This window comes from Eublepharis macularius, chromosome 2 (assembly GCF_028583425.1).
Source record: "Eublepharis macularius isolate TG4126 chromosome 2, MPM_Emac_v1.0, whole genome shotgun sequence".
In the NCBI taxonomy this organism is placed as follows: Eukaryota; Metazoa; Chordata; class Lepidosauria; order Squamata; family Eublepharidae; genus Eublepharis; species Eublepharis macularius.
In genome coordinates, this window is record NC_072791.1 from 154,336,362 (window position 1) to 154,363,488 (window position 27,127).

The following is a 27,127-nucleotide window of genomic DNA, read 5'->3' on the forward strand; positions in this document are numbered from 1 at the left end:
TAGAAACAAATCCGTTACACGGACTTGCCAGATTTCATTACCTAGATGGAAAAGAGTGTTCATTTCGAAGGCAGCTCCTCCATTACAGGAGCGAAAATGGATCCGGTCAAGATAAATAGAAACGTACCTCCGGAATAGGCCAAGCTTCATAACAGGCAGCCACAGGCATCTGATCGGTTTGCGCAGAAGTATCCTCCCTCCAACAAGCTCTCCCCCGTCAGTTTAGATACCCCAGTCCCTGTCCGTGCAATAGATTAAAGAGCAGAGGCTGCGTGCTTGAATGGCAACACGTGCAGAGCATAAGCTTTCATAGCCGTGCTGTATATCTGGGTATCCACGTGTCCTACAAAGCACGTGTCTGACTTTTGTACTGTGCACGCGTGTGCACGGTTTCGCACTTGGGGATGGCGTAGGGACGAGCGCGTCTCGGGTCGCGGGGCCCGGCAGGATTGCGTTATGGGGCGGCTGTGCGTGGCTGTGTGTGCGCGTATGTGTATGTGTGTCTCAGGGTGTGCGGTTGGCACACGCTTCCCGGCCCGTCCTTTCCCCGCCTGCCTGCCCGAGGGCTCCTGCACGGGCGTGTCGGGACTCGGGCTTGGGGCGCTGGCTGGGCGGTTGTTTGCTGCGCGTGGAGAGGGGATTTCTGCTGCTGCTGCTTCGTCCCCGTCCTGTCCCAGCCGAGCTAGGCGCCGTCGTCGTCGTCGCCCGCCGCTGCCTGAGCAGCCTCGTGCGCTCGCTTCCAGTCCTCGCGCCTGGCTCGTCGGCTGCCCCGCGTGGGGTGGCTGGCGATGTGTGGCGAGGCGCGCCGCCGGGGCCGCACGTGCCTGCCGCGGAGAGACTGATCCCCCCTTCACGGCAAGAGAGCGCCCAGCCTCGCCAGAGCCCCGGCAATTTCGACTAGCCCAGCGAGGGGTTCCAAAGTTGCACGAGAAAGAGGGTGTGTGCAGAGGGAGGGGGATCTTTGCCAGCCAGCCTCCCTCCCTCCCCTTCTTCCCTCCGCCCCGCGCCCGGCGCGCTCCGATGGGGGGCGGAGGAGAAGGACCTGTCCGCATGGAGCTCCGAGGAGATCCTTGGAGCCCAGCTCTACTTGCGCCCACGAACCCTCGACGCCTTTCCGAAAGACAACTGCTCTGGTGAAGGCGGGCGGGAGCGCAGGCCCCAGATGCTCGCCGCAGTTTGGGCTTGCAGGTCTTTGGAGAGGGCTGTCAAACAAGAGGAGAAGCCCCTCGCACCTCTCCAATGCAAGGCGAGCGATGAGATCCTAAGGAAGCAGGGAGAAATGCCCGCATAGGGAGCGAAGCAGCAGCCCCGCGGCAGCGAAGAAGACGCAGCCCACCCAGTCCCCAGCAACCGAGCACTTAAACAAGCGCAACCAGCTGGGGAAGAATAAACTTCCAGCAGCCGCGATGGGACAGACCCGGCTTCTCTGGCTCTGTTCTCTGCTTCTCCTCAGTCTCTGGTGCCCAAGGTAAGACTCTGCACCCCGCTCCCGTTCAGAAAGTCTTTCCCAGAACCCCGTCTTCCCACTCCTCGCTTTCAGTGCCTGCACTTGGAAAGGCCTTTATCACCCAACCAGAAGTGACCAACCTCTCTTCCGTACCCCACTATACATACCGTACAAAGGGGAGATTAATTACATACCCCCTCCTAATGCAGCTCCTGAGAGCCCTCAAGGGCATGAAGGAGATGTCACTTGGGAGCTGTTTCTATAATTACAACTCTCCCAGGAATGCAGTGGCCAAGCAGTTTTGTCTCTGGTTTACAAGCAGTTCTAGTCATTAGGATTATATCTCCCCCCTCCCTTCCCCCAGCACATTATAATCCAAGTTGTCATCTCCCTCAACAAACCGATTCTCTCACCCCATCCTTAATAGTTAAATTCTCGCCATGGGGTATTTGCTTTGATATTTTAAAAAAAAACACTTGGAGAAGAGCGTCCATGAGTGTGTCAGTGAAAATCCAGAGTTAGGAGCTTGATTCTCTTATCCTAAAACAGGAATTAGAAACTAAGAGATGAGGCAGTCGGTGACATTTTTGCTCCCAACACAATGTCTCAGAGCTGGGGGCTGATTTTAGGATGCATAACTCTCAATACACAGAGCAGCTCTACTGGCGTCAGTCCTTTGCATAAGGTTGATGTTCACTGGAACTGGGACAGAAAACTCAAAGTGGCTAGGAGAAAATGGGTTGCTCTTCTAGGACAACTTTGGCCACTGAGTTCATTCACTTGAGTGACTCAGAGATCTGTTGCTTGCTTTGTCAGAGGAGGCCTTGCTCTTTCTCCAGAATAGGGTCCTTCTGGTGTGCAGGAGTAAGTGAGCATCCTGGTATTCCACATAATTAGTTTTACTGAACTTAAACCTTTGTAGGGCAAGGTTCTTTGTAGGGCTTCTGCTGTGGCCCATATCACTTGGTCCTATTTTGGATTTTCATAGCTTGTATACTGTTAGGACCTTATTTCTTTTGGTTAGGTAATTTGTTTTGGTACGGAGGATTCTCCTTCAATCCCAGACATCCCAAGATAGAAGTTGGTCTAATATTTCTGTATGAAGGGGCCACGGGACCTCAGTCCTCTTATTTAATCATAGGTTTTGTTCAGATTCCCCAGTCATCTCTGAAATTCACTGGGTGGACTTGGGACCAGTATCCTAAATGGAAGGGGTGGTTAAGTACATAAAGCTCATGTTTATAACATTTGAACTAAAAATGTAGGAATCAAATCAGTTTACTGGTGCTTGCTGTTTCCTTTCCCCTCCCTGGCACTGAAGATCCATTCATAGAAAAGGGGGAAGATTTTGAATGAAGAAGCAATTAACCTGTTTCTGTTCTGAATAAGAGGAAAGAGAGTGATAGAGCACTGAGGCTTGGTGATGATTGTTTTTCTGTTGAAGGGAAAGGAATGGGGTTATGGTGTTCCCTGCTGAGTCCTGCTCACTTTTTGTACCAGTTTGAAGTTTGAAATTACTTTTTTCTCTTTTGTGACTCATGATGTTCAAGAAGGGGAAAAAAGGTGTTTATGTTGCTCAAGGACTGAGTGGATTCGAAACATTGTGTTTTTTAAAAAATAAGGCAGAGGATAAATGCATTAACGAACCAATTGGCAATCAAGCCGGGAAAAGGCTTGGGGATGCTTGGATGAAAGGCCTGCGCCACAGCATGCAGAGTGCTCTCATTAGGAAGAAACCCTGCACTGTTATGAAAGATATACAATGTCTTAATCATTTTCTTTGGAGGGCTGGTCCCTTCCTTGAGGGCTAGAGCCTGCTCTGTGCCAAAGAGCAGGCACACCTCCCTTTTAAGCGGGGGGGGGGGGCTTGGTTGCTTTGGGGCTCAGAGGGAGCTGTGGCTGTGCCATGGACTCTAGCAATGATTTCTGTGGACCTTAGGCCAGTCTCTTCCCTTTTGGTAAATATGCAAAATAACTCTCTCTCTAGCTCCTGGATGTGGGTGCAAGGGCTTAGAAGTTCAGGGTGGGGAGAAGTGTTTGGGGGGAAGTGGCTGCTTCCTGTCAGCCTCTGTACTCCATACAGCCACCTGTGCTACAGGGAGTGGGAGATCAAGCTAGCTCTTAAGACAGAAAGTCTAGCAATAGATCCCAAATTTCTAGGCTGTGATATCGGAGCTTTCTCTGGGGACTCATCACCTCAAAACTGCAGTTCAAAGACTCAAGTTACAAATTGGACATCAGTTATTAGTGGGTGACTGACCTTTACAGGCCCAGAAGGTTGCTCAGGAAAGAGATTCATTCCTCATAATTCTCAGGCTTTCCTATCTAAGACCAGTTATAAGTGGGGATTTGCAGGATACAGACTGTTGTGGGGAATGGGGGGGATACAGGAAAGATGAATAGATCAGGCTCCTTAGTCTTTTAGCCTATCCCTGTGTTTAGCTACCACCTTACTGGAGGAACTTCAATGATGTCTCAAAGCCTACCCAGTATAGACTCCTGAAATAGCACTCAGGTATTCTAAGATTAATTTAGCACTCTTTTAGACTTAACGGATGGCGGTGTTTAATCTAAAGCACTGGGAAATCAATCTGAGAACCTACATGGTGTAATGATTAATGTCAGACTAGGATCTGGAAGACTCAGGTTCAGATCCCCACTCTGCCATGGAAGCTCACTGGGTGACCCTGGACCATTCACAAATTCTCAGCCTAACATACCACACAGGGTTGTTATTGTGAGGATAAAATAGAGGAGGGGAGAACTGTGGGTCTCCGCTGGGGAGAAAGGCTGGTGATCATATCTGCGGGGCTGCCTCTCGCCCTATGTTCCCCAGAGGATACTCTCTTCAACGGACAAACATCTCTTGGTGGTCCCTGGCCCCAAAGAGGTCCAGTTTGCCTCAACCAACACCAAGGCCTTCTCAATCCTGGCTCCTGCCAGGTGGAATTCTGTAGAGGCCCAGGCCCAGTAGGAATTGTTATCTTTCCACCAGGCTTATAAAACAGATGTTCCACCAGGCATATGGTGGTTGAGGCGGGTAGGCTGTGAAATCGGCCTCCTGCCATGGTGGTAGTGGGGGGGGGTGTTACCCCATGTTCTGTTAACATCTAGTAGTTGGCCATCTGGCCCCATGGATTGCTGTTTGGGTCATGCAGTATGTGTGCTGCTGTCTTTTAGAAATTATATTGTTGTATTTATTGACATTTTAATCTGGTTTAAAATTAACATGTTTATGTATTTTATATGCGTTGTGTTCTGCTCTTAACCCCTTTCGTGGGGAGAGCAGATTAGAAGTATAATAAATAAGAATAAATTTGTCCAGACAGCTTTTTGGAGATGAGACTCCAGCAGGGGGTGGTTGTTCAATATGGAACTGCTGTGATGGGGGAAAAAAAACTTCCCGTGCTGAATTTCTGCTTGACACGTGACTTCTGAAGGCAGAAAATGGTTGGCGTCCCTGCTTGCCATTAAATTCTGTGGGCCAGCAACAATGATTAGGCTTGGAGTTTACAAGCATTGCAAGCCTAGCTATGCAAGATTCAGGTCCAATAGAACCTTAAATACTACAGACCAATATGGCTGTCTAGCTATATTTTGGAGTGGGGTGGAGAGGAACTTCCTTCAAGGACTTGAGAAAGTATTTAGAGAAAAAACACACGCTTTTGTGTATATAGGAGATCAGTCTATATGGTCTCAGAGAAGCATTGACTATTTTAGGGTTGTCAAAGGGTTGGAGAAAAAAATCCTATCCTTTTAGAAGTTTAATAGGATGTTATTTTAGTCCATAACATGAAGATCTTCAGGTGCCCATTTCCACATAATATGCCTCTATTAAAGGTACAGGACATTTTTTCTCGAGGGCTGTTGGCAGACCTGGACTATTTTCTGATTATGCAATAATTTTCCTGTTCATCTTGAATCTGGGAGATGCGGTGCTACCAGCTTGGGTAGAGGTCACCTGAGGAAATGAGAGAACCCTCTTTTGTCTCATCTCTCTTTGGACTTCATCTTTCTCCACTATGCTGTCCAGGGAAGGGTTAATAATATCACTTCTTTCCCTTTTCCCATTTTGTTTTGTTTTTAATAGCTTCTGTTTCTGTGTTAGTTCTGTTTCTCCCCCTGCCCCCCCCATATAATTTATTACTGTTAGAACCTGTATTAATTAAAGTAGCAGCAACCACAGCCTGTGACCTGCGGGCCTTTCACTGTGAAATCTTGTTTCAACTCATTTAGTGCTATGAAGGAGGGGGGGGGGCGGAGTGACACAGGACAATCATATCTAAAGAACAGACATGATTTTACTTTCCGGACCCTTCCGTTATTCCTCTCCCCATATTCTGTGGGTGTGTTTGCTGGGACCTCCCCTTCCTTATTCTTTTAGGTCTGGGCAGCAAAGAGGTGTATTGTAGCGTGTGTGTGTGTGTGTGTGTGTGTGTGTGTGTGTGAGGAGCGAGAAGATGGAAGGGGGGATTAAGGAAAGCTAGCTTCTGTGAGGTAAGGAATGATGGCCCTGAGGGAGTCATACGGGTGTTGTTGGATGGGAGGGTGGCAGTGGGTGGGAAAGACCAGCAGTTCCTGGCTGGATTGAGATAGCGCAGAAGAGTTGCCTGCGAAATAGGCTTAAGTGAAAAAGCCTCATGTTAACTTCTATAAGGTCATAGGCTCTTGCTTCTCCACAATGAAATAAGAAAACTGTGGCAGACAAAGATCTGGGAAACTGAGTTTGGAATGCCCGCTCTGCCATGAAAGCTTACTGGGTGTCCTTGGGCTACTCACTCTCTCTCAGCCTAACCTACATCACAGAGTTGTTGCTGTGAGGATAAAATGGAGAACGTTTGGGGGAGAAAAGTGGAATATAAATATTTAAATAAATAAGAATTCAGATATTCTTTAGGACAAATTAGACCACAGAGATTCTTGATTGTATCTTTTGCATTTTTAAAAATAAAAAAGGCGTTGGGATGGCCTGATTAGAATTGGGGCTACACACAGGGTGAGGTGAATTTAACCTTTTCTTGAACCCTTTCCCCAGTGCAATTCTACCCAACTGCTTTTTGCCCTATGCAAAAATGTCTTCCACCTCAGAATCCACCTCAATTTACATTAATTGGGGCTACCCTCTACTAGGCTTGCCAGATCTAGATTGGGAAATTCCTGGAGATTTTGGTGGTGGAGCTTTGAGAGGCTGAGGTTTGGGGAGGGGAGAGGCCTCAGTGGGGCATAACGCCATAGAGGTCACCCTTCAGAGTAGCCATTTTCTCCAGGGGAACTGGTCTCTGTTGCCTGGAGATCAGGTGTAGTTCTGGGAGATCACCAGCTACTGGAGATCACCTGGAGGCTGGCATCCCTACACTCTACACATGCTCCAGAGGCTACAGTGCTGGTAAAAGACTAGCAAAAGGAAAACTACAGGAGATGACTCACCTCTCTTCCAGGTCTTAGTTATGAAAATGACTCTGGCCAAGGAAGAAAACAGGGTTGCTCTTACCTGTAACTGTTGTTCATCGAGTGTTCTTTTGTGCAGGCATATATCCAATTTGAAATGGTCTGTGCGGTGACATGCAGAACTTTTTGTGTCCTTTAAGTGATATAGAGATTGGGATCCTTCCAGAAAGGAGCTGTCCTGTCCAAGTGAAAACACAAAGCACGTTTAACGTCACGCATGCGCAGAAGTCTCTCTGTGTCAGTTGTGGGAGTAGGGAAAAATACCAGTAAGACAATGTTTTGGTTTAAAAGAAAAGCGGAGATAACCTTTGGCAGAAAAGGAAAGCTTGAACAGAGGACGAGCTTATCTGCAAACATCTTAATGAAAGGAGGCTTGCAAATCACTCACCCTCCTTGCCAAGTTTATAGCCACCAAAAAAGGCAGTTTTAGCTGTCAAAAACTTAAGCAAGTAGGTAGCTATGAATTCAAAAGTTTTATGCATGATAGAGGTGAGCACCAAGGAGAGACTGGGGAATCAATCTGGATGCTGGAGGATATAGATTTGCCAAGCCTCTGAGGAAGGACCTGCATTGTGGCTGGGCAAAGAGAGATTTCCCATTTATGTTGTCATGGTAGGCTGAAATGGCTGCTAGTTGGACTTTAATGGAGGAATTAGCCAAACCGTGATCCTTTAACTGGACCAAATAGTGCAAAACAGATGCTATTGAGAATGAGACCAGGTTCAAATTGTTGCCTGTGGCCCAAAGGGCAAACTTTTTCCATTTGGTAAGGTATGTTTTCCTAGTGAAAGGTTTCCTGGCTTCCAACAGGACCTTCTGGAGTGGGGAGGAGAAACTCAGTCCAGGGGGGCTGTCAGTTTTAGGGTGCCCAGGTCATGGTGGAGAACCACATTGCCCTGTAGCAGGCGTGGCATTGGGGGAAGTGGTAAAATCTGCCCTGTGCCATTTGAAATAGAGTGGAAAACCAGGCTTGCCCCAGCCAGTAAGGGGCTATTACAATTGCTGAGGAACCTTCTCTCATCATCTTGCCGAGCATTAGCGTCATAAGAGGAAGAGGGAGAAGTACACATAGGAGGGTGCTCGACTATGGGATCTAAAAAGTGTCTTTGAGAGAGGACTTCCCCTTTCCTGCCCAGGAGCAATATTGAGCCCATCTCTTGTCGAGGTCTGTGGCAAACAGATCTATGGTGGGATATCTCCACATTGTAAAGACAGGTTGAAGGAAGTCCATGTGGATGGACCATTTGTAATTCTGGGCTTTGGAGTGACTTAGTGCATCTGCCAGAACATTGTCCTTGCCTGCTATATGTATGACAGAGAGAGAGAGAGAGAGAGAGAGAGAGAGAGAGAGAGAGAGAGAGAGAGAGAGATCCCATATCAGTGAGGATTCCTGGGAGAGAGCCAGAGAGGTTGTGCCCCTGTCTGTTCAAGTAATGCATGGTAGTCATATTGTACGGGCATATCTGAACATTCTTGTCTTCTACTAGGCAAACCAGAGCCTTCAGAACATATCTTATTGCCTGAGCTCTAGCAGGTTGATGTGCATAGATAATTCCCTTCACTTAGGTTGTCCCAGAACATGCTCCCTCATTCTGACAAAGGGGCATCTGTGCAAATCAGGATATGAACTGAGAAGGAGCCAAAGGGGGTCCCTACGAATAGTTTTTGTGTATTGTTCCACCAATTTAGACGCCTGTGGATGAGCCTTGGAACCAAGAACTGCTTATATGGGTTCTGCCTGTGCGGATGGAGCACTCTGACAAACCAGTTCGGCAAGGGATGAAGCCTCAGCCTGGCAAACAAAACTATCAGAGTCAGAGAGGCCATAAAACCTAACAGTCTTTGAACTGGTTTTGCACATTGGTGCCTGTATGAAAGGACCTTGTTCAGAGTGAAGAAAAATTTCCCTATCCTTTCTGGGGTAGGTAAGGCAAGGGCTATTGAGGAGCCTCAGACTGCCCCCACAAATATCATTTTCTGACAGGGAACCAGAGATGACTTCTCCACATTGATCATCAGATCCAGCTGGTGGAGGACTGCAAGAACCAGAGACGTGAGCTGTGACAGGGACTTTCTGGTCTGGCCCACTAAAAGCCAGTCATTGAGAGTGGGGGAAATGGCACATTCCTGTTCTCTGAGGTGGCTCACCACTTCTGCCATAACCTTTGTAAAAATATGAGGGGCAGAGGAGAGACTGAAAGGAGGAACCTTGTATGGGTATTCTTCAGAATCACATTGAAAACAAAGGAACTCTCTGTAGTGAACATTTATTGGAACATTAAAATATGTGTCTTTTAAATTGACAATAATGAACCAAACTGGAATTTGTAACAGGGATAAAACATCTCTTAATGACAACATTCAAAACCTTATGGAAATTATAAACTCATTCAGAGAATGAAAGTCTAAGATGGGGCAGAAGCCGCCGGACTTTTTGTCCAAAATAAAATAGCAGGAAAACACCCCATGAGTGCAACCAGATGGAACCGGTTCTATGGCCTGTTTCTGCATCAATGACTGCTAAAAGCAAGATGGGAGAAGGTGAAGGGTTGAGCAGAGGGGGAATTTTGGGCAGAGTTGCCTTGAACTCTAGGCAATAACTTTGTTCAATTACGGACAACCCTCCTGAGTGATCGACACCCAGGCCTGTAGAAGAAATGAGTGGTTGACAGACATGGCACCAGACATCTTGACATCGAAAGCCCTATTAGACCCAGAGTGATCCCTTGAAGATCAGGAATGGTCTTTTGACTTAGCTCAGAAATACTTACTCTGAGGTTGAACACAGGCCGAGGAAGAGAGCTGTTGAGAGACTCTGGGCAATGTATGCATTGGTTGGAGATGGAATCAATTGCATTTGTATTATAAGTTATATATGGCCTTGGGGGGAAAATTTTGTCTAAAGGGATTTGTGTCATGGGGCTCAGGGGCTTCTAACTCTCCAGAGTCACCACACCCAAAGAGCGCCTCAGACAAAGGCAATGCATGGAGCTGCAGGAAAAATGGTGCAGTGCTAACCTCCTGGGCTGACACAAGCTGCTTGGGGATAGTGACAATGAGTAGCATCAGGATAACTCCCAAGCAGCTGGCTACAAGCAGCACATGGTTATAAAAAACAGCCAAAGGGAACTGTTTGGCATGGAAGCAACACATGGATTCCTGTTCTCGCTGTGGCCACTTCCTTGAACCTTGCCTTGTTCCTTTGACCTTCGGACTGTGCTCTGACTCTGCCTGCGTGTAACCCTTGAACTTGCCAGTAACTGACCTCAGACCTCCAGACTCTGCTTTTTGGACTCACCCTTGGCTTGTGACTCTGTATTCTGACCTTGGTATGGACTTTGACCATGCCACTTGGGCCAGCATTCAGGCCCGGTCTGCAACAATTTGGGTAAATGGATGTAATTCCTAAAGACCAAGCTGTCACCTTATCATCTTTGATCTTTTTTGAGAGCCTTATACATGGTGGATGAAAAAGGTCAGTCCCTTCAAAGGGAAGATCTTCTAGCCTCATCCTATGGTGAAAGGCAAGTGCTGTGGTCCTGAGCCATGCATGCCTATGCAACACAATTGAAGAGGCCATTGCTCTGGAAGAGAAGTCCCCAGTATGTCTGGCCATATTAATCTGTTGTTTGGAGAGCCTTAAAGCTTCTCCTTGCAGAAGTTTTGCAAGCCTTTGTTTATCATCTGGAATCAGACTTAAATATGGGCCAGTCTTTTCCCATAAGAAAAGCTGATGGTGGGCCATGATGGCCTCATAATTACCAATTTTAAAAGTTAAGGCTGCGGAAGCATAAACCTTTCTGTCCGTTATGTCTAGTTTCTTGCCCTCCTTATTGATTGGAGCTGAATGGCCTGTGCTTTTTTGAAGGCCCTAACCTTGGAAGGTTTTGGTGACAATAGAATCAGCAGGAGGGTGAGTAAACAGGAAGCTTGAATCCTGTTAAAGAAGAACTGAGGGTGGGAGCCACTTGCTCCACCTTTTATAACTACTCCTGGAGGAAAAGTGCATGAAAAGGCAAGGCGTCTCACACCTTTAGGAGCTGTGGAACATCTGTGGCTGGTCTGCTTACGCACAGTTCCCATGTATGCCTGCACAGAAGACATGATGAAGAACAAAAGGTTGAACATCTCACAATTTCCTGGAATGTCATACCAAGAGGACATAGACTGGGACAGCAAAATGGCTAGACAGTAATTTTTTTCTCTTGAGGCAGGAAGACCAGGACTGACCACAGAGGAAGTGAACTCTCAAAGGGGAGATTGTAACTAGAGATGGGCACGATCAGCATTACGATTTGAAAAAACCCCCGATAATGGCGTTCACGCCATTGGGACTCAGCTAATCGGTGCTGTCCATGGCAACCGATCCAGCAGTCGGAGATTTGCTTGTTCGGGGCTTGATCGGATCGATTGGTTTCTGTTCGGGATTGCAGACACTCAGGCGCCAGTAATCTATTCCCGGGGCAATGGAGCCAGGGGAATACCTGAGCTGTGTTTGCATTCCTTCTGTCGCCCTGGAAACGCGAATGGAAGCCCAGCTTTCCTTGATCAGCAGGGCTTCCTTCCAACCACGGAGCAGCCAGCAACGCATCACCATTTGGGAGAAGAGAGGGGAGGGAGGGGGAAGGGGGTGTTCTGTAGCCATGGGCACTTCAAATGTTTTTTGTTTTTTTAAAAAACAGGGCTTTGTAGGAGGAATGGCTGTTTTTCTGTCCATCACTCTCTGTTTTTAACCTGCTTTTAAAACACTGTATTTTGTGGGAAAACCTCATTCATGGCTCTGTGTGTGTGTTTAAAAGGGAGTGTGTAAAAGCTGGATCCAGATGCTTTTAAACGGATCCTCATGAATTCATATGATTTTTATATTGAAACAAAACAAAACAAAAAGGCTGTCATATTATAGATCATGTCCTAGTCTACAGGTCTACAGACAGCAACAAAACAATCATGCATCCACTAATCCGTGGCACTGCCACGGCACAAAAACATGCTAAAAAAGCACGGATCCGTATGGATCCTCTTGATTTTTAAGTGGGGCCACCCAAAATCCACCACACAATCACAGACCATGTCTGTTGCCAGAAATGGGACCAAAAAATTCAGCCATCCACTACTTCGTGGAACCACCACGGCGCAAAAATACGGTTCAAAAGCACGAATCTGCATGGATCCTCTAGGTTTTTACATGGGAACACCCAAAATCCACCATACAATCCCAGATCATGTCCATTGCCACAAAAGGGGCAAAAAAAATCAGTTATCCACTGCTTCGTGGCACTCCCACAGTGCAAAAACATGGTCTAAAAGCATGGATCCTGATGGATCCTCGTAATTTTTACATGGGGCCACCCCAAATCCACCATACAAAACCAGATCATGTCCATATCCACAAATGGGACCAAAAAAATCATTCATCCACAGCTTTGTGGCAGTGCGACAGTGCAAAAACATGGTTCAAAAGCACGGATCCTCATGGATCCTCTTGATTTTTACATGGGGCCACCCAAAATCTAGTATACTGTCCCAGATCATGTCCAATGCCACAAACAGGACCAAAAGATCTAAAATATGACAGCCTTTTTGTTTTGTTTCAATGTAAAAATCATGAATTCATGAGGATCCGTGTCTCAGATTCATGTTTTTTCACCGTGGCAGTGCCAAATATTTTTGGATCTGTGTTTTTTATATTTCAGTCTGTGGACCTGGCTGTGATATGTGATTTGATGTTTCATTTGTGTTTTTCCTATTTAAAAAACCATAGGATCCATGAGGATCCGTGTGGATCCTGGTTTTACTTTCTTCCTGTTTAAAATATGCTTTTGGAAGACTGGCTGCTTGCTTTTAAAAATGGGTGGGGAGGAATGGAGGATTCTATCCCTGCTTTTTTTTTAAAGCTGGCTGAAACATGTTGACGGGGTGTCTCTCTCTCTCTATTTGGAGAGGCAAGGACGAGTTAAAAACTCCCCCCCTGCTCTAAGTGTGTGTGCGCGCGCGCGCGCGTGCGCGTGTGAAAACGTCCTCTCCCTGAGGGGAGGCGGCTCGTCGCCGGGTTAAAAACTCCCCCCCCTCTGCTCTAAGTGTGTGTGTGTGCGTGTGCGTGTGTGTGTGTGTGTGTGTGTGAAAACGTCCCCTCCCTGAGGGGAGGCGGCTTGTCGCCGGGTTAAAAACTCCCCCCCCTGCTCTAAGTGTGTGTGTGTGCGCGCGCGCGTGTGTGTGAAAACGTCCTCTCCCTGAGGGGAGGCGGCTCGTCGCCGGGTTAAAAACTCCCCCCCTCTGCTCTAAGTGTGTGTGTGTGTGTGTGTGTGTGTGTGTGTGTGTGTGTGTGTGTGTGAAAACGTCCCCTCCCTGAGGGGAGGCAGCTCATCGCCGGGTTAAAAACTCCCCCCCTCTGCTCTAAGTGTGTGTGGGGGAGGCGCCCCTCCGCTTTGGTCTCCCCGATCGGAAACGGGACTTGTTCGGTGTGGATCAGTGATCTGGGGTCGTCGCCAGCGCGGATCCATGAACAGCTTGATTGGTATTTTTTTTTGGATCGTGCCCACCTCTAATTGTAACTTCTCAGGCCATAAGAAGGAAGGTCTTATTTTTTACTTTTGGTTAGGGAGGCTCAAGCCACGAAGGACTAAGTATTTACCTGGGGACTTCATCTTGACCACATGTTGAGGAACAATGGGGAGAAGTCCCAAGCCTGAGAACAAAGGTATTGATGGACTTTTAAATCGCTGCAGCTTCAAGAACCACTAGTCTTTCATACTTAACCATTGTTTAGGATATGTATACAATGTAGAGTTTAGATGAATGGGTGTTTTCACCTTTTCTTTATATTTTTGCTCAGCCTGGAGTTTGAATAGACAATGTATACTTATTTTATTGATGTTTATTAAACTTTCTTATATTTTGAATGCTTGATCTCTGTAAGCAGACCATACTTATTCGGTCCTGCTATCCAAAGAGCGGTTAAGGAAGGGGCAGTTGGTGAGCTCATCACCTCTTGAGTGTGATAGCTCAAAGCTGTGAAGGTGCAATTGATCATCCCCTTTATAGCTTATACAAGCACAGCAGGAGATGCAACAAGTAGGTGGAACCTCGAGGAGGCAATGCAGATACCAAGTGCTAGATGTGTAAATATTTCTGGCAGGAGATACTTTCAGATTTTTTTTGGTGGTGATAGTTACTTCCCAGAGGAAGTTTGGTACCCCCATGTTGCCAAGTAGGCCCCCTCTCTTGCTTTAAGGCCTGCCATGAACTGTGTTAAAGTTTCCTGCATTGCTGTTTTGCTGCTACACAAAGACTGCCCTGCACGTGTGTGTTCTGGTACACGTGTCAGTTTCCTGCCTGCTGTTTAATTACCCTGCTGCTGCAATAGACTGTGTAGTTTACTGACCCCATGTTTGGATAACTGCACAAAGGACTCTTTTTCTGGGCAACCCTGCCCTGACCTGTATCTGGATTTCCCAGTGTGTGTTTGAACTGTGTTACAAGTGTGCCCCGTGCCTGCGTTGCCATCTGCCACGGACCGTGCCTGTTCCCTGCCTTGGACTGTGTTTTAAAGTGTTGTTCCCCCTGCCTCCATGGAAGCCTGCCTCATATGGGCCCAAGCCGCTGCTAGCAGCCGGGCGCCTGCCGGGGAAACCTCCAGTGAGCCTGGCTAGGCGCTCCCTGGTCAGTTCCCGCCTGGAGCCTCCCGCGGGCCGGTCGCCGAGCTTGCCCTCGCTACCGGGCAGCCTGCTATCCAGCCCCAGCTATGCCCAGCCGGCATCCATGTTCTCAGGCACCCAGAAGACCCAGGGAAGAAGACTGCTTTGAGAAGCCATTTCGGCGAAGCGGGCACACCACGTCCGCAGCGAGAGTACCTCGCCCCGCTCTGCATATCTTAGGAGCCGCCCAGGAGAAGGAACTAAGTGCCGACCATCCCAAGCACTTAGAGAATGCATCTCAAAGAAACCTCCGCATTCCAGAGCTGATGACATCAGGACAAGCCCTGTCCGCTGGAACATCCTTTCAGCCCACTTGGATTTCCCCCTCCCTCTTTTGTCCCCTCTTCCTGAGGTGTCACTTATCACAATCTGATTACCAAAGTGGCCCATCCAAGCCATTCAGTAGCCCATTAGAACCTTTGTTTTAATCTGTGAGAACCACCAAGTACAGCACCAGCCCCAGGGTACGTTTTGGGGTATTTAAGCTGGTCTCCCAGACCACTCGGTGCTCGTGCCATCCTATCCAGAATCCCTTGCTGTCCGTCTGTGGTCCCAGTGCTGGCATTGGGCCACCCTCGCTGTCGTGTCTCTGCTTCGCTTCAGGATAAGTGAGTATTCCCCACCATCGTTGGGAACCAGCTAATGCGAACGTCTCTGTATTTCCTACTCTGTATTTCTTAGATCTTGTGTGTTCTTTGTATGCTTGTGCAAGTTTAGGCTTACGCCACACTAAATACACGTGTTTGAACCTATTTGTAGTCTGCCTCTTTTTCACTTGAGTGTCTGGGATCGGGACCTCCGTAGACATAGGTTAAGATCCGCGCTAATTTAAGTTACAGACTGCTATAGCTAATTCCCCATTATAATAAAGAGCAGTTCTGGTAACACCCAGGAGTAAGGGTATGGGGTGTTGTTGTGAGTGGAGATTTGAAATGGCTGTACAGTTTTTCCAACTTCCTGAGACCAGAGCCAAAGGAGAATTGTGAGTTCATTTTTTCACATGCCTCATTAGGAAAATATGTAGAAACTATATGGAACCAGTACTCAGGCATGGTAGCTCATCCCACCTGCCTAGAGTACGTTCCAATCAGTCAGCACAGCCTGTTTGCCAGTCTCTTCCCTGTGCCATCTAAGAAAGAAGAGGCAGCCAGCCTCTTCTGGGAAGTGATGTCATTGTATGGATCACATGCCACCTTGGGAACACTCCCGTGCTCCCTAGGGGGCCGAATTGGGCCCGATTCGGCCCAAATCTGGCCACTGTGTAGCACAGGAGAACTGTCATGCTATGCAGCAGCCCAATTCAGGCCAAATTGGGCCCGAACCTGGCTGCTGCAGAGTGCGGGAGCACTCCTGAACTCCACAGCAGCCCGATTTGGGCCCAAATTGGCTTGAATCATACCGCTGTGGAGCACAGGAGCACTTCTATGCTCCACAGCAACCCGATTCCAGCCTGAATCTGGCTTGATTCTGACCAAATCCAGCCTGATTCCAGCCAGATTTGGGCCACTGCAGTGTGCAGGAGTGCGCCATGCCACCCGGGAGCATGCTCCGGGAGGCACAGTTCCCCCACCAGCCAGATAAGTGGGGGCAGGGGGTGGAGGGTGGGAGTTGAGCATCCCTGCCCCCTGTGGGGGACTGGCATTCTTATTAATAAGACAGATGGTTTCTCCAACAGGCCTAGAGCAAAATTTCCTGACATTTTAATGGAGGAACAGCCAAAGCTTTTCATAGCACGGAGAAAAATAACCCCATTAAACATTTATTAAAGGGACATGACATTTTTCTCCAAGCCAGTGGCAACCTCAACAGATTGGTGAAATATTTATGAAAAACTAGTGTGTGTTTGCTATAATGAACATGGATTACAAAGGAACAGGGCTTTTTTTTTTTTTTTTTGAGAAAGAGTTGGGGGAACTCTCACCCGGGACAACTCCTGGGAGGAGATGGTATGCCTCTCAATACATGTGTGCGTGCACAGCATGTGCATGTTCCCGGGACTGCATGATGACATCACTTCTGGGAAGTGATGTCATCATGTAGGCGTGGCTGCCCTGAGAGCGCTCTTGTGCTCTATGTGGAGGGGGGGGGGTCTGATTTGGCCCAGAACAGGCTGCTCCACCATGGGGGAGCACTCTCCCACCTGGCAATGGCCGGATCTGGGCCATTTCGGGCTCAAATTGGGCCCAAACGGACCCCAAATGGCTTGGATCTGCCTGGAACAGGCTGTTGCCACATGTTCATAGATGAAATGGAGATTCTAATACATGTTAATGATTGTGTGAATACAGAACCAGGTGGTGGTACCTTTCCCAAAATAGGTAAACATGGGAGTGACCTTGTGTACATGGTATCTACTAATGATTTGATGTCAACACTTTAGCTGGATGTGTTGAGATGGCATGTTACAAATTTGCCACTGCATTGCACTTTTATAAGCTGTGAGGGTCACCTGGAAACAATGCTTGATCACTGCATAGGTTATCAGCGAGATTATTTACCTGTAGGGATTTTTTTAGTGTTCTTAACTTGTTACTACCTATTTCTCTTGTGTCTTTAACAACCATTTCCTAAAAAGCTTCTGGTATGGATTTCTGCACATCAAGCTAAAAGCACAAAGAACAAGTGAGACCATTTTGTTTCTGGAAGGGTTGCCAACAACCTGGAAAAAATGTCTTGGTCCTTTAAGAGTGGCTCAATGTGTAGAAGCAGGCAGCTCAAGCTTTTCATGGCCCAGAGATAAATAACACCTGTATGCTCTTCTAGTCATGGTATCTCAAAAAGGATATTGCAGAGCTGGAAAAAGTACAGAAGAAGGCAAGTACAATGATTAAAGGGTTGGAGCACTATTAAGGGGTTGGAGGCTATTTCCTGTAGGCTCCTGTGACTTTTCTGTGCTGAAGAGGTGTTTGAGAGGTGCAGTTCCTCATTTTACAGTGCTGTACAGATGAGGCACAGGAATCTCTTGAAGCCAAGTAGTGGTATATTTGAAATACAATCCTAGGCAGGTCTACTCTGAAGTAAGAACATTTTTATTAAATGGATTTTACTTCCAGGGCTCTTAGGATTGCAGCCTTCATTGCTAGATTTAGAAGAAGGCAAGGCTGGTGCAGTTCTTGCCTTTACTGTAGTACTGTGTATGGATGAGCTTTGATGAGTCTCCCCATCCTAATACAACTGGGAGCCCTGGCCTTTGCTGAAGATGGCAACTGTGACTCCAGCCTGAATATCAGGTGGCAGGGTGTGGGAAAGCATGCCACAGGAATCTGGAATGGTCGCATACTTGTGCAACCCATGCTGTGTATTTACCATATGGTTAGAAACGTGTGCAAAATCTCTTTGGGAGCTGCCACATGTATTAAGCAAAACATGTAGGGTCATTTTGGTCACATGGAAGTACCTTTTGAAACAGGCACCACTTGTGACCTACCAACCTGAATGTAGTGCATCAGCTATGCAATGGTGCTCTGATAGCCGGCCTTCTGCTTTATCTTCTTATTTGTAATCCAAGGCAGCAAGAAACAGGTTTGTCAAGCCTCACATGGGCCACCATTCAGGGTTAAGGTCTGTGATTGTCTTGTTGGGTTAAAATTTTTCATGCCTGCCTTAAAAGATGCTACATAGCCAAACACAGTGTGCAAAACAAGAGGTGATTTCCCAGGCAGGAGTTTGTATCAGTAGATACGAAACTTGTGACCCAGCTGAGGAAGAGGACACAGGCTTTCCCTCCTCCACTTTTTATCAAGAACTGTCTTTAGTGAGTTACAACCACCTCTGCATCTCCCCTCAAATTGAGTCATTAGAGGCTCGGAGTCCCTGTTTTTAAAACCGCCAAAGGGAGCACTTTGCTGTGTAATTAAAGCCTTCTTGTCTATTAACCTGCATGTCTCTCTCATTCTCTTTATGCTCACTTGGACTGGTTACTCTGTGAACTGTTTATGGATGGGGCAGTTGCAGAAGGCTGTGGATATTTAGATACATGGACTGGGCCTCTCCCTTTTACAAATCATAAATAAAGATCAGAACCAAACCGCAAAGCAGATTGCTTCATGCAGGTGGATACAAGACTAGGGAGTGATTTATGATAAAGGGCATGAGTATGAATTAGTGTTGCCAGCCTCCAGGTAGTGGCTGGAGATCTCCCGGAATTACAACTGGTCTCCAGGCCACAGAGATCAGTCCACCTGGAGAAAATGGCTGCTTTGAGGGGTGGACTCTATGGAATTATGCCATGCCAAGGTCTTTTCCCTCCCCAAACCCCACTTTCTCCAGGTTTCAACCCCCAGATCTCCAGGAATTTCCCAACTTGGAGCTGGCAACCCTAGTACGAATGCATATGTTACACATGAACCTGCCTTTCAAAATCCTCCACAAAGTCCTTCTTGGTATGTGTCCTTCCTTCAAACATGAGGTAAGTAGCTATCAAGGGCAGGGTCTTTCGGTGATGGTACTTTGGTTGTGAAACTCCCTCCACACATCCACCTGGAATTAAGTTTACATTTCTGTAACATGGGTTTGTTTACTCATATCTCTGAGTAAACTAATAATTGCTTCTGATTACCCCCTTATATATAGTTTTTATCGTCTATTGTTGATTGTTTTGTTTGAATTGTTCTTGGTTGCTGTTTCACTGATTATGTTTTTATCCCTTTGTTGGCTGTCTTAGGAGCTGTGTGCCATAATTTTACTAAACAAATGTTATTTTAAATGTCAAAAATGCCAAGATTGTGGACTGTCATGAGGAAGGCTGATAATTTGTCATACCTCTAAAGATCTTGTGAATGTCTGGAAGTTCAGGGATGGACTATAGAATATAGACCAAACCATCACAGTTAACAGTGTTCAACACTAGTGAATTTTGGCAGTGTCTGTTGGATAGCCCATATGAGGTTGGTCTCTGTTAGGTGATTGTCCATATTTTATGGTCTATTCCTGAATCTTCTGATGTTCACCAAATGGATGAGGGATTGGCAACATTTCCTTTTGATTTTTGACAGTATCTGTGTACTGAACTTGCTCACGTGAAGACAGAATAGGAAGCAATGAGTTTAGATGTAAAGGGCTCCTGTTAATCCAGACAGAGTGACCTGGAATGGATGTGCTGCTTTTTTCTTCTAACATGGGGGCTTCTGAACATTAATGAATACAAACATAGGAACCAGTTGCTTGAAACTTGTGTATGGATTGGCCTGAGCTTTCATATACTCAGGGTGACCTGCAAAAATATTCTTATAATATGGAAATGAAGCAACTTAAAGTACTTAGAGAACCAATTGCAAAATAGAGTACTAGCTATAATATATATTGTTCTAATTTAGATGGTGAAGGCTGATAAATAGGATATCTTCTGTGGGGTAGTTTACCAAAGTTATTAGTTATCAGAATGGTGTAATTGCTCTCTGGCCCCAGACAGTAAATCAAGCTGTCTGTTCAACAGCACGGACATGCTGAAATCCACAAGTATGTAGAGCGCAGAAGCCAAGAAACATTCTTTCTATGGAAAAAGAATTAGACTGGTGCCATAAACTGTGTGAGCTGGAGACCATCAAGAAGTATTTTTATAACATTTAACATTTAATATTTTATTTATGTTATTTATAGTCCACTTTTCCTCCTGAGACTTAAGGTGGATTACATAATGTAAGTTAGTGTGATCAATAGGATGTGGCATCTAATAAACGATGTAATAGGATTAGGGTTGCAGAAATCTGAAAGAAGGTGTAAGTATTAAGCTTGACATACAGTGCAAGAAATGTACATAATACATATTTTTAGTATAATCCACACTTCCCCTGTTCCCTTTATTTTAGTTGTTAATAACAAGACCTGTATGTTTGCTCTAACAGGGCAAATAACTGTTTTAGGGTTTGGCACACAGCATGTGGGAGAAGGCTTAACTGTCCTCACTGAACTGGGGTCCTAGGTACCAGCTATTTACAAGGGGAAAAATACAGGGAGCTCTATATTCATTCCCTCTGTCTCTTCAGATTTTGGAAAGGTTGCCAGCCTGCAGGTGGTGGCTGGAGATCTCCTGGAATTACAACTGATCTCCAGGCCAGTCCCCCTGGATAAAATGGCTGCTTTGGAGGGTGGACTCCATGGCATTATATCCCGCTGAGGTTCCTCCCATCCTCAAATCCTGCCCTGTCTAGGTTCTACCCCCCAAATCTCCAGAAATTTTCCAACATGGAGCTGGCAACCCTAGTTCAGGGGAGGTATCACATCAAAGTTAATTATATTTCTTAGGGATTATCTATAGTAAGGGTGTCCATGGACCGAAAAATAGACCAAGATTATACACAGACCGAGTCGGTATGGCGTTCATGAGCCAACAGCTTGTGGGACGCACCTTTTTTCACAGATGCGACGAACTCTGGCTGGTCCAGCGGTCTGTTGCTCCGTGAAACCAGACATCCCAGCACCAAGCGATCAATTCCCTACGCAGCATAGGAGCTGCCTGCAGACCTTCTGCTGCCCTTGAAACATACCAATCTTACCCTGAAAACCTTGATAGGCAGCTCTGGCTGCCAACCAGAGAGCTCCCATTATTCTCTATGTGAGCATTTAGTATATAAGACACAGCACGGAGCTGCGGTTTCATTTTCCAGCTGGTTACCAGCTCAGAGGAACTGCTTGTTGCTGGAGGGTTTTTTTTTTTTGGATTGTGCCAGAGGGAGGCTTGGGGCTTGTGTTGCAGCAAGGCTCCAGGTGGGACCAAGCTTATTGGGTTTCCTCAACAGAGGGCTCATTCTTGTTTCTCCTTTTTTGCCTTTCAATTCTTATTTGCTTGTGGGGAGGTGGGATAGCCTAGGCTGTGCCACAGCCCAGTCTCAGAGCTGCAGTCAGGCTCAATTCTTATTTGATTGTGGGGTGTTGGGCTAGCCTAGGGTTCTGCCAATTGTTGCAAGCCAACGCAAATCAATTGGTGTTTGCAGCTCCTATCTACTGGAAGTTTCTTGGGGGTGGCTGTTTTGGGGATCTGTAACTTGGACATCCAAAATGCAATCTTGGCCAAACTTGGAGGGTGGCTGGAGGAGAGCCTGCTGAAGACATGCTGTGAGTTTGGCATCTCTCAGTGTGAAGGGGGCAGTGCTAGGGCCCCCAGAAATGATGGACCATGGACCAATGAACCGGTCCACGAACTGGGGCAGGTCTGTGAATGGTCTGAGGTCCATGAAACGTGACAGACCTTGGATCGACAGTCCATGGCTTTTCCCCAGTCTGTTCCCTTGGCTAATTTATAGATTTGTCCAGTCTTCCTTTAAGAGATGGTTTATATGGAATTAAAAAACCATGTAAACAGAAGACAGAATAGCTCAGTATGGTATTTCCCCATTTCTTGTTCTAAAGAAATGAAGTAAATAATGTGGAAAGTTTACAGTCAATTTGGAAGCAGTTTGGCTTGACATGCAAATCAAGCACATCTCTGAATCTTTGTCTCAAGCTGAACAAACTCTCCAGGTTTAAGAACAATCACAAAATAGAAGGAATTGTTAAGTGAGAGTGCAACGTTTTCATCTTTCTGTCAAGGAATTCAGAGTGGTGTATGTGGTTCTACCTGCCTCATATTACCTTGCAACAATGTTTCCACATGTCTTAAAAATAGCGCCACGCTCACCAAACACTGATGGCTTCTTCATGCGATTCCTGACATCACCGTTTCCAAAACAGATGCAGGCAATTGTAGTTCCATTTTTGTGGTGCCACAAAAACAGAATCATAACTACCTGCATCCATTTTGGAAAAGGTGACGTCAGAAATTGCACGAAGAAGCCGCTAGTGTTTTGTGAGTGTGGTGCTATTTTTAAGATGTGTGGAAATGGCCCCTGTTAGGTAGGTAAGGCTGACAGAGTATGCCTGGCCAAAGGTAGTCAGCAAGCTTCCATGGCAGAGTGAGGATTTGGATCCAGGCTTCCTCAATCCCAGAACAATACTTTTACCACCGTAATATAGTAGCTTGTCTTTTGCAGAAAACTTTTCCTATGCTCTGCAGGTTGCTCATTTAGTTCCTCTCACGCCTAGATCTTGTCACTTAACCTCTGAGATTGTTGGCTTTTCTTTCTCTTGTGGTGAAGGATGTATTTATAACCAAATCAGTTTCAGGAATGTGATGATGGTCCCAATGATCCTCTGTCTCCTCTCCCAGCTGTTTCTCGAATGAGATCCTGGGCTTGAAGTTGCCACTGGAACCAGTGCTTAATGCCAACACAGTGTGTTTGACCTTGCCTGGCTTGTCACGGCGGCAACTGGAAGTCTGTGTGCGGAATCCTGACGTGACAGCTTCTGCCATTCAAGGTATCCAGATTGCCATCCACGAGTGCCAGCACCAGTTCCGGGACCAGCGCTGGAACTGCTCTAGCCTGGAGACCAAGAACAAGATTCCATATGAAAGCATCATCTTCAGCAGAGGTGAGAGAGTTTCTCGTCTTCCTACTATCTCTGCAATGGCTCCTGGAGATTAAAATGTTCAGGAATGTTTTATTTATTTATTTTTAAAGAGGGAGAAATAAATGAATTCTGGGATTGGAATTTCATAACAAATATGACACTGTCTTTAAAGCAGGCATATGATTAAACACCCAAGCTTCAGCGGCTTCAGCAGGTGCTTTATTGTGAAATGAAGACTTCTCCTTTTGCTCTGCCGCTCCAGGCCTCCAAAGGTTGGTCATTCTAGACAGAAGAAAACCACTGAGATTAGAACAGAAGTTGACATCAACCTTGTGCAGACAGCTTAAAAAAATGGAATAACTGTGATACACTAATGAATTCTAAATTAACAGAGAATGAATACATACTGATCTTGAAATAGTTAAGACATAGCTAAGCTGTGTTGCTCCTGGAATTGTCTTGTTTGTAAGATGAAGGTTAGTTAGATGAAGATTAGATGAATTCTGATATTCTTTGTAAAAATCCTAGCATCCAGAAGGTGACTTGTGGTCCACCAGTAGTTATCATGGGTCCATCAATGTCCCTTTATTCCAGAAAAAAGTACAAAAGAGCCTGTTCGTGTCAGTTTTGAGGAGCAGTGGTCCTATGTATCTACCTAGAAATATGTGGAGTAGCTTCTCCCTTTGATTCTCCAGCCTCAAAACACACAATCACTAACTCTGTTCCCAGGTGCAACACAATTTGAGTATGGGTTTGGGGACCATTGCTTCGCAGAGGAGAGAGTAGATAGAAAGGACCTGCAGATGGGTTATCAAATGGGAAATCCTAAGGAAACTTTTCACCTCTAATTGAGAAAAATAATATCCACATAAAGGCATTATTAACTAGTGGAACTCTCTGCTACAGGTTATACTTGTGAGTCTGAGAAATAGAGCAGAATGACGCAGCAGATGATAGGATACAAAGAGTTTGAGCCTTGTTCCATTGTTTCTCTGGTTCTGTTGGTTTTATCAATCATCTTGCTGTATAGTCAGAATTGCTTACTGAACCTAGCAGACAAGTATGCCTCCTTGCAAAGTCACTGCATAGAAATCTTTGGGGAAAGCTTATTCTCGTTTTTTGTCTTCTGAAGCTTAAATGGCTGGGGTTATTTCTTTGCTGTGGAGGGTGGTTTCCATAACTGGAGCAAACCGTAGCTGCTAGCCTCTGATGTTGCAGCACAATGTGTTGCCTCTAAAGACACCCTTCATTCCCAGTTACTTCTTCACCTTTTTTTTTTAACTTACAGGAGTTTTGCCATGTTCACTGTGAAAGCAATTCAGTTAACAGTGCTGGACAGTTACAGTATTTCCAGTAATCACATGTGATTTTGAGAGATAGTACAGGTTGCATGGAAAAAAATTACAGCTGTGTTGATTGACAAGTTAAACTTGTGTTGCTCATCCAGAACTCATTTTTTCTAGTGATAACCAGGAAGCCATCTAAGAAACAGTCCATTAGTCAGAATGTTTCTCTCCATGATGCTCCTTGCCTCATGCAATAAAAGGATGCCATCAGGAGGAATCTTTCTGGGGCTTCTCTTACATGCAGAATCTTTGCTCTGTTTCTGAAGGACAATGGGTTGAATCCCATTTGTGGTCTCTTATTAACAGAGGCTACTGTTCACAAATCTGTAATTATTGTTCCAAACGGAGATTTTTTTTCATAGTGCCTCATTCAGCAAAGGTGTGTGTTGGGTCTAGACCTTAAATTGTGGGTTTTGAACATCAAAGGCACCCCCTGCAATACCTGCCAAAGTCTAGCAATTCAAAACAGAGATTAGTCTGTAGTCTTCGCATTTCGCTGTAAAGAATTATTGAGGAAGCATCATTATCATCATCAGGGTTTGCTTCCGGGTAAATATGTGCAGGGAGAGGGCATTATGCTTCTCAAGTAGATCTATCTCTCTGTTCATGATCTACTTTGCAAATAAACTTAAGAAAACATAGATATTTAGGGTGGTACTGTTCTGGCTTAACTTTACATGTGCCTAGTGGCTGAATGAGTGATGATCAGAAGGTTGCAGGCTCAGATTTTAAGTGCAAACACTATCGGTCATCTTAAGTTAAGCCACCATCTGTCAGCGCTGGCTCCTCATCTGCAATACTGGGATAAAGTACTGGACTACTTCACAGGACTGTTGTAACAATTACTGTAATACTATATTTGTAGTGCTTTAAGTGCTGTGCAATTACTATTGTCATGATTTCCCATAAAGAATTCTGGAAATCGGAGTTTGGGTTTTTAAAAAATATTTCTCTACTGGCCCTCCTCAATTCCCATGGTTTCTTGGGGAGAAGGAATGTCTTTTAAGCCAGTTTGCCTGCAGTTTGTGGTTTTAATTTGACAAGTTTGCCCCAGCCTGTTTTCTCTTTTACCCCTCCCAGGTCTGACACAACAGTCTTCTTGAGAGCTTCAGAGCCCCCTCCCCCTTTTTCAGGAGATCAGGATGCTACAAACCCATACAGACTTGGCTGTTTCTGGAGTTCCTGTCTCCATGAACAATGGAACAAAACTGTCAGCCCCTGTTAAAACTGTTAGTTTTTCTTTTTGTCCAATAGTTTCCTATCAGACAAAATAGAGCCTGGCACCCTTGGAGCGTCCATGGCACCCTTGGACCTTGGCTGAGGAGTGCATGTGCAGCAGTGATGGGGAAGGTTGTCCTGTGTCACTTGCATTAATGCTATTTCTGAGCATGGGGGTAGTGAATTGCATCTTGCTGTGTCTCCCTTGGGAATTCATCATGTGTACAAGCATGGCTCTTGGTAACCCAAAGTGACAGGTCTCTTTAAACTTTCATGTTGTTTCCCACTTCCACTTTCATTAGCTCAGCCATGCATGCTTCTCACTTTAAATAATTTGTAGCTCATGCCTTTCTTCCCCTTACCAGTCCCTGATCTCTTACGCCTCATCATCTCCTCTGCCACCAAGTGAGGCAAAAACAGCCTCTCAAAAAGACTCCAGGGTTGGTTGTAGAAAAGCTGCCTCCTCCCATTCTGGCTCAGCTAAGCAGTCTGAATGAAGCTGATCAAAGTGTGATGGTTCTCATAATAAAATCTAATTCAAGAGAAGATTTGGAGAAGATGGATGTGAAGCAATATTGTAGAGTGGGCATAAAGAGGAAATGAAAGATTTAATACAAACACTTCTGCCTTGTTGCCTTCTGGAAAATAAGGTTGGGTCTAAGCCAATATTATTTCCAGTGTGTACTGCATTGGGAGCTGATGCACTGCACATTGCGCAAGGAGGGAGGGAAAGACCTGTGCCACACACTTCATATTGTGGGAAGAAGGAAAGAAGGGTTTCTGTCACTATTTATGCTTTGCTCCCTTAATTTTTTCACCGTCTATTTGGGCAAAACATAGAAGCATGTTCCTCATTTAATCTCTCATTTTGTATGGTTATTCTTGACCACTTCCTTGCTACAGAAAGAAAAGCCAATTGGAAGCATAGTTTGAAGGGGAGAAATAATGAAAAAAGAAAAGATTAAGCAGCTCTTCCCCTTATCCCATCTCCACTCTAAATTCTGTTTTCCTGAACCTGATTTTTTCAAAGATTATTAATAAATTTTTATTGGTAATTAAATAAAAACAAATAGCACCCATAATCTGTTCATTTCCTTCCTTACCTTGGCTAGGTCAGTAATGGAAATAAGAAATATAGCTAGTGTTCTGAACCTGCTTTTATTTCCTAAAAAATAGATGGTAAGTCATTTATAAGTAACATCATCCATAGTAGTCTCTTAACCAATTTATGGGTCTGGGATCCCTAAACTCTTTGAGCCTGTCAGCAGCTTTGGAATTCTGGCACTGGGTGGTGGACTCAACCACAAAATGGCTGCCATAATAGGAGAAGCCATTCAAAAAAAGGGCTGCCACAAAAGGTGAAATTAATCTCAAAATCTCAAGGAGTGAGGTCATACATCACTCTAATAGGGTTGTATTAGGGTTGCCAGGTCCCTATACCCTCTCTTTGGGTGGGGGAGGGTTTCCTAGAACTTGCTTTAAGAGCATTTTTTTGTGTGCTGCTGGGGCCAATGTGATGACACTTCCAAGAAACGGCATCATAGCGCTGACAGTGGGCTTGCTCCCATGCTTTACATGGGGCCAGTTCA

General features: G+C 45.7%; 1 protein-coding gene across 1 annotated transcript in view; it reads left to right on the forward strand.

The window, feature by feature from the left end:
- The first annotated feature begins 628 nt into the window (after positions 1-628).
- WNT10A (Wnt family member 10A) overlaps positions 629-27,127 on the forward strand; it is a 63,077-nt gene continuing 36,578 nt past the window's right edge. Inside the window, exons 1-2 of the mRNA XM_054971209.1 lie at positions 629-1,468; positions 22,733-22,995. Of these exons, the coding sequence (XP_054827184.1) occupies positions 1,407-1,468; positions 22,733-22,995 (325 nt within the window). The 5' untranslated portion in view covers positions 629-1,406. The remainder of the gene's footprint in view (positions 1,469-22,732; positions 22,996-27,127) is intronic.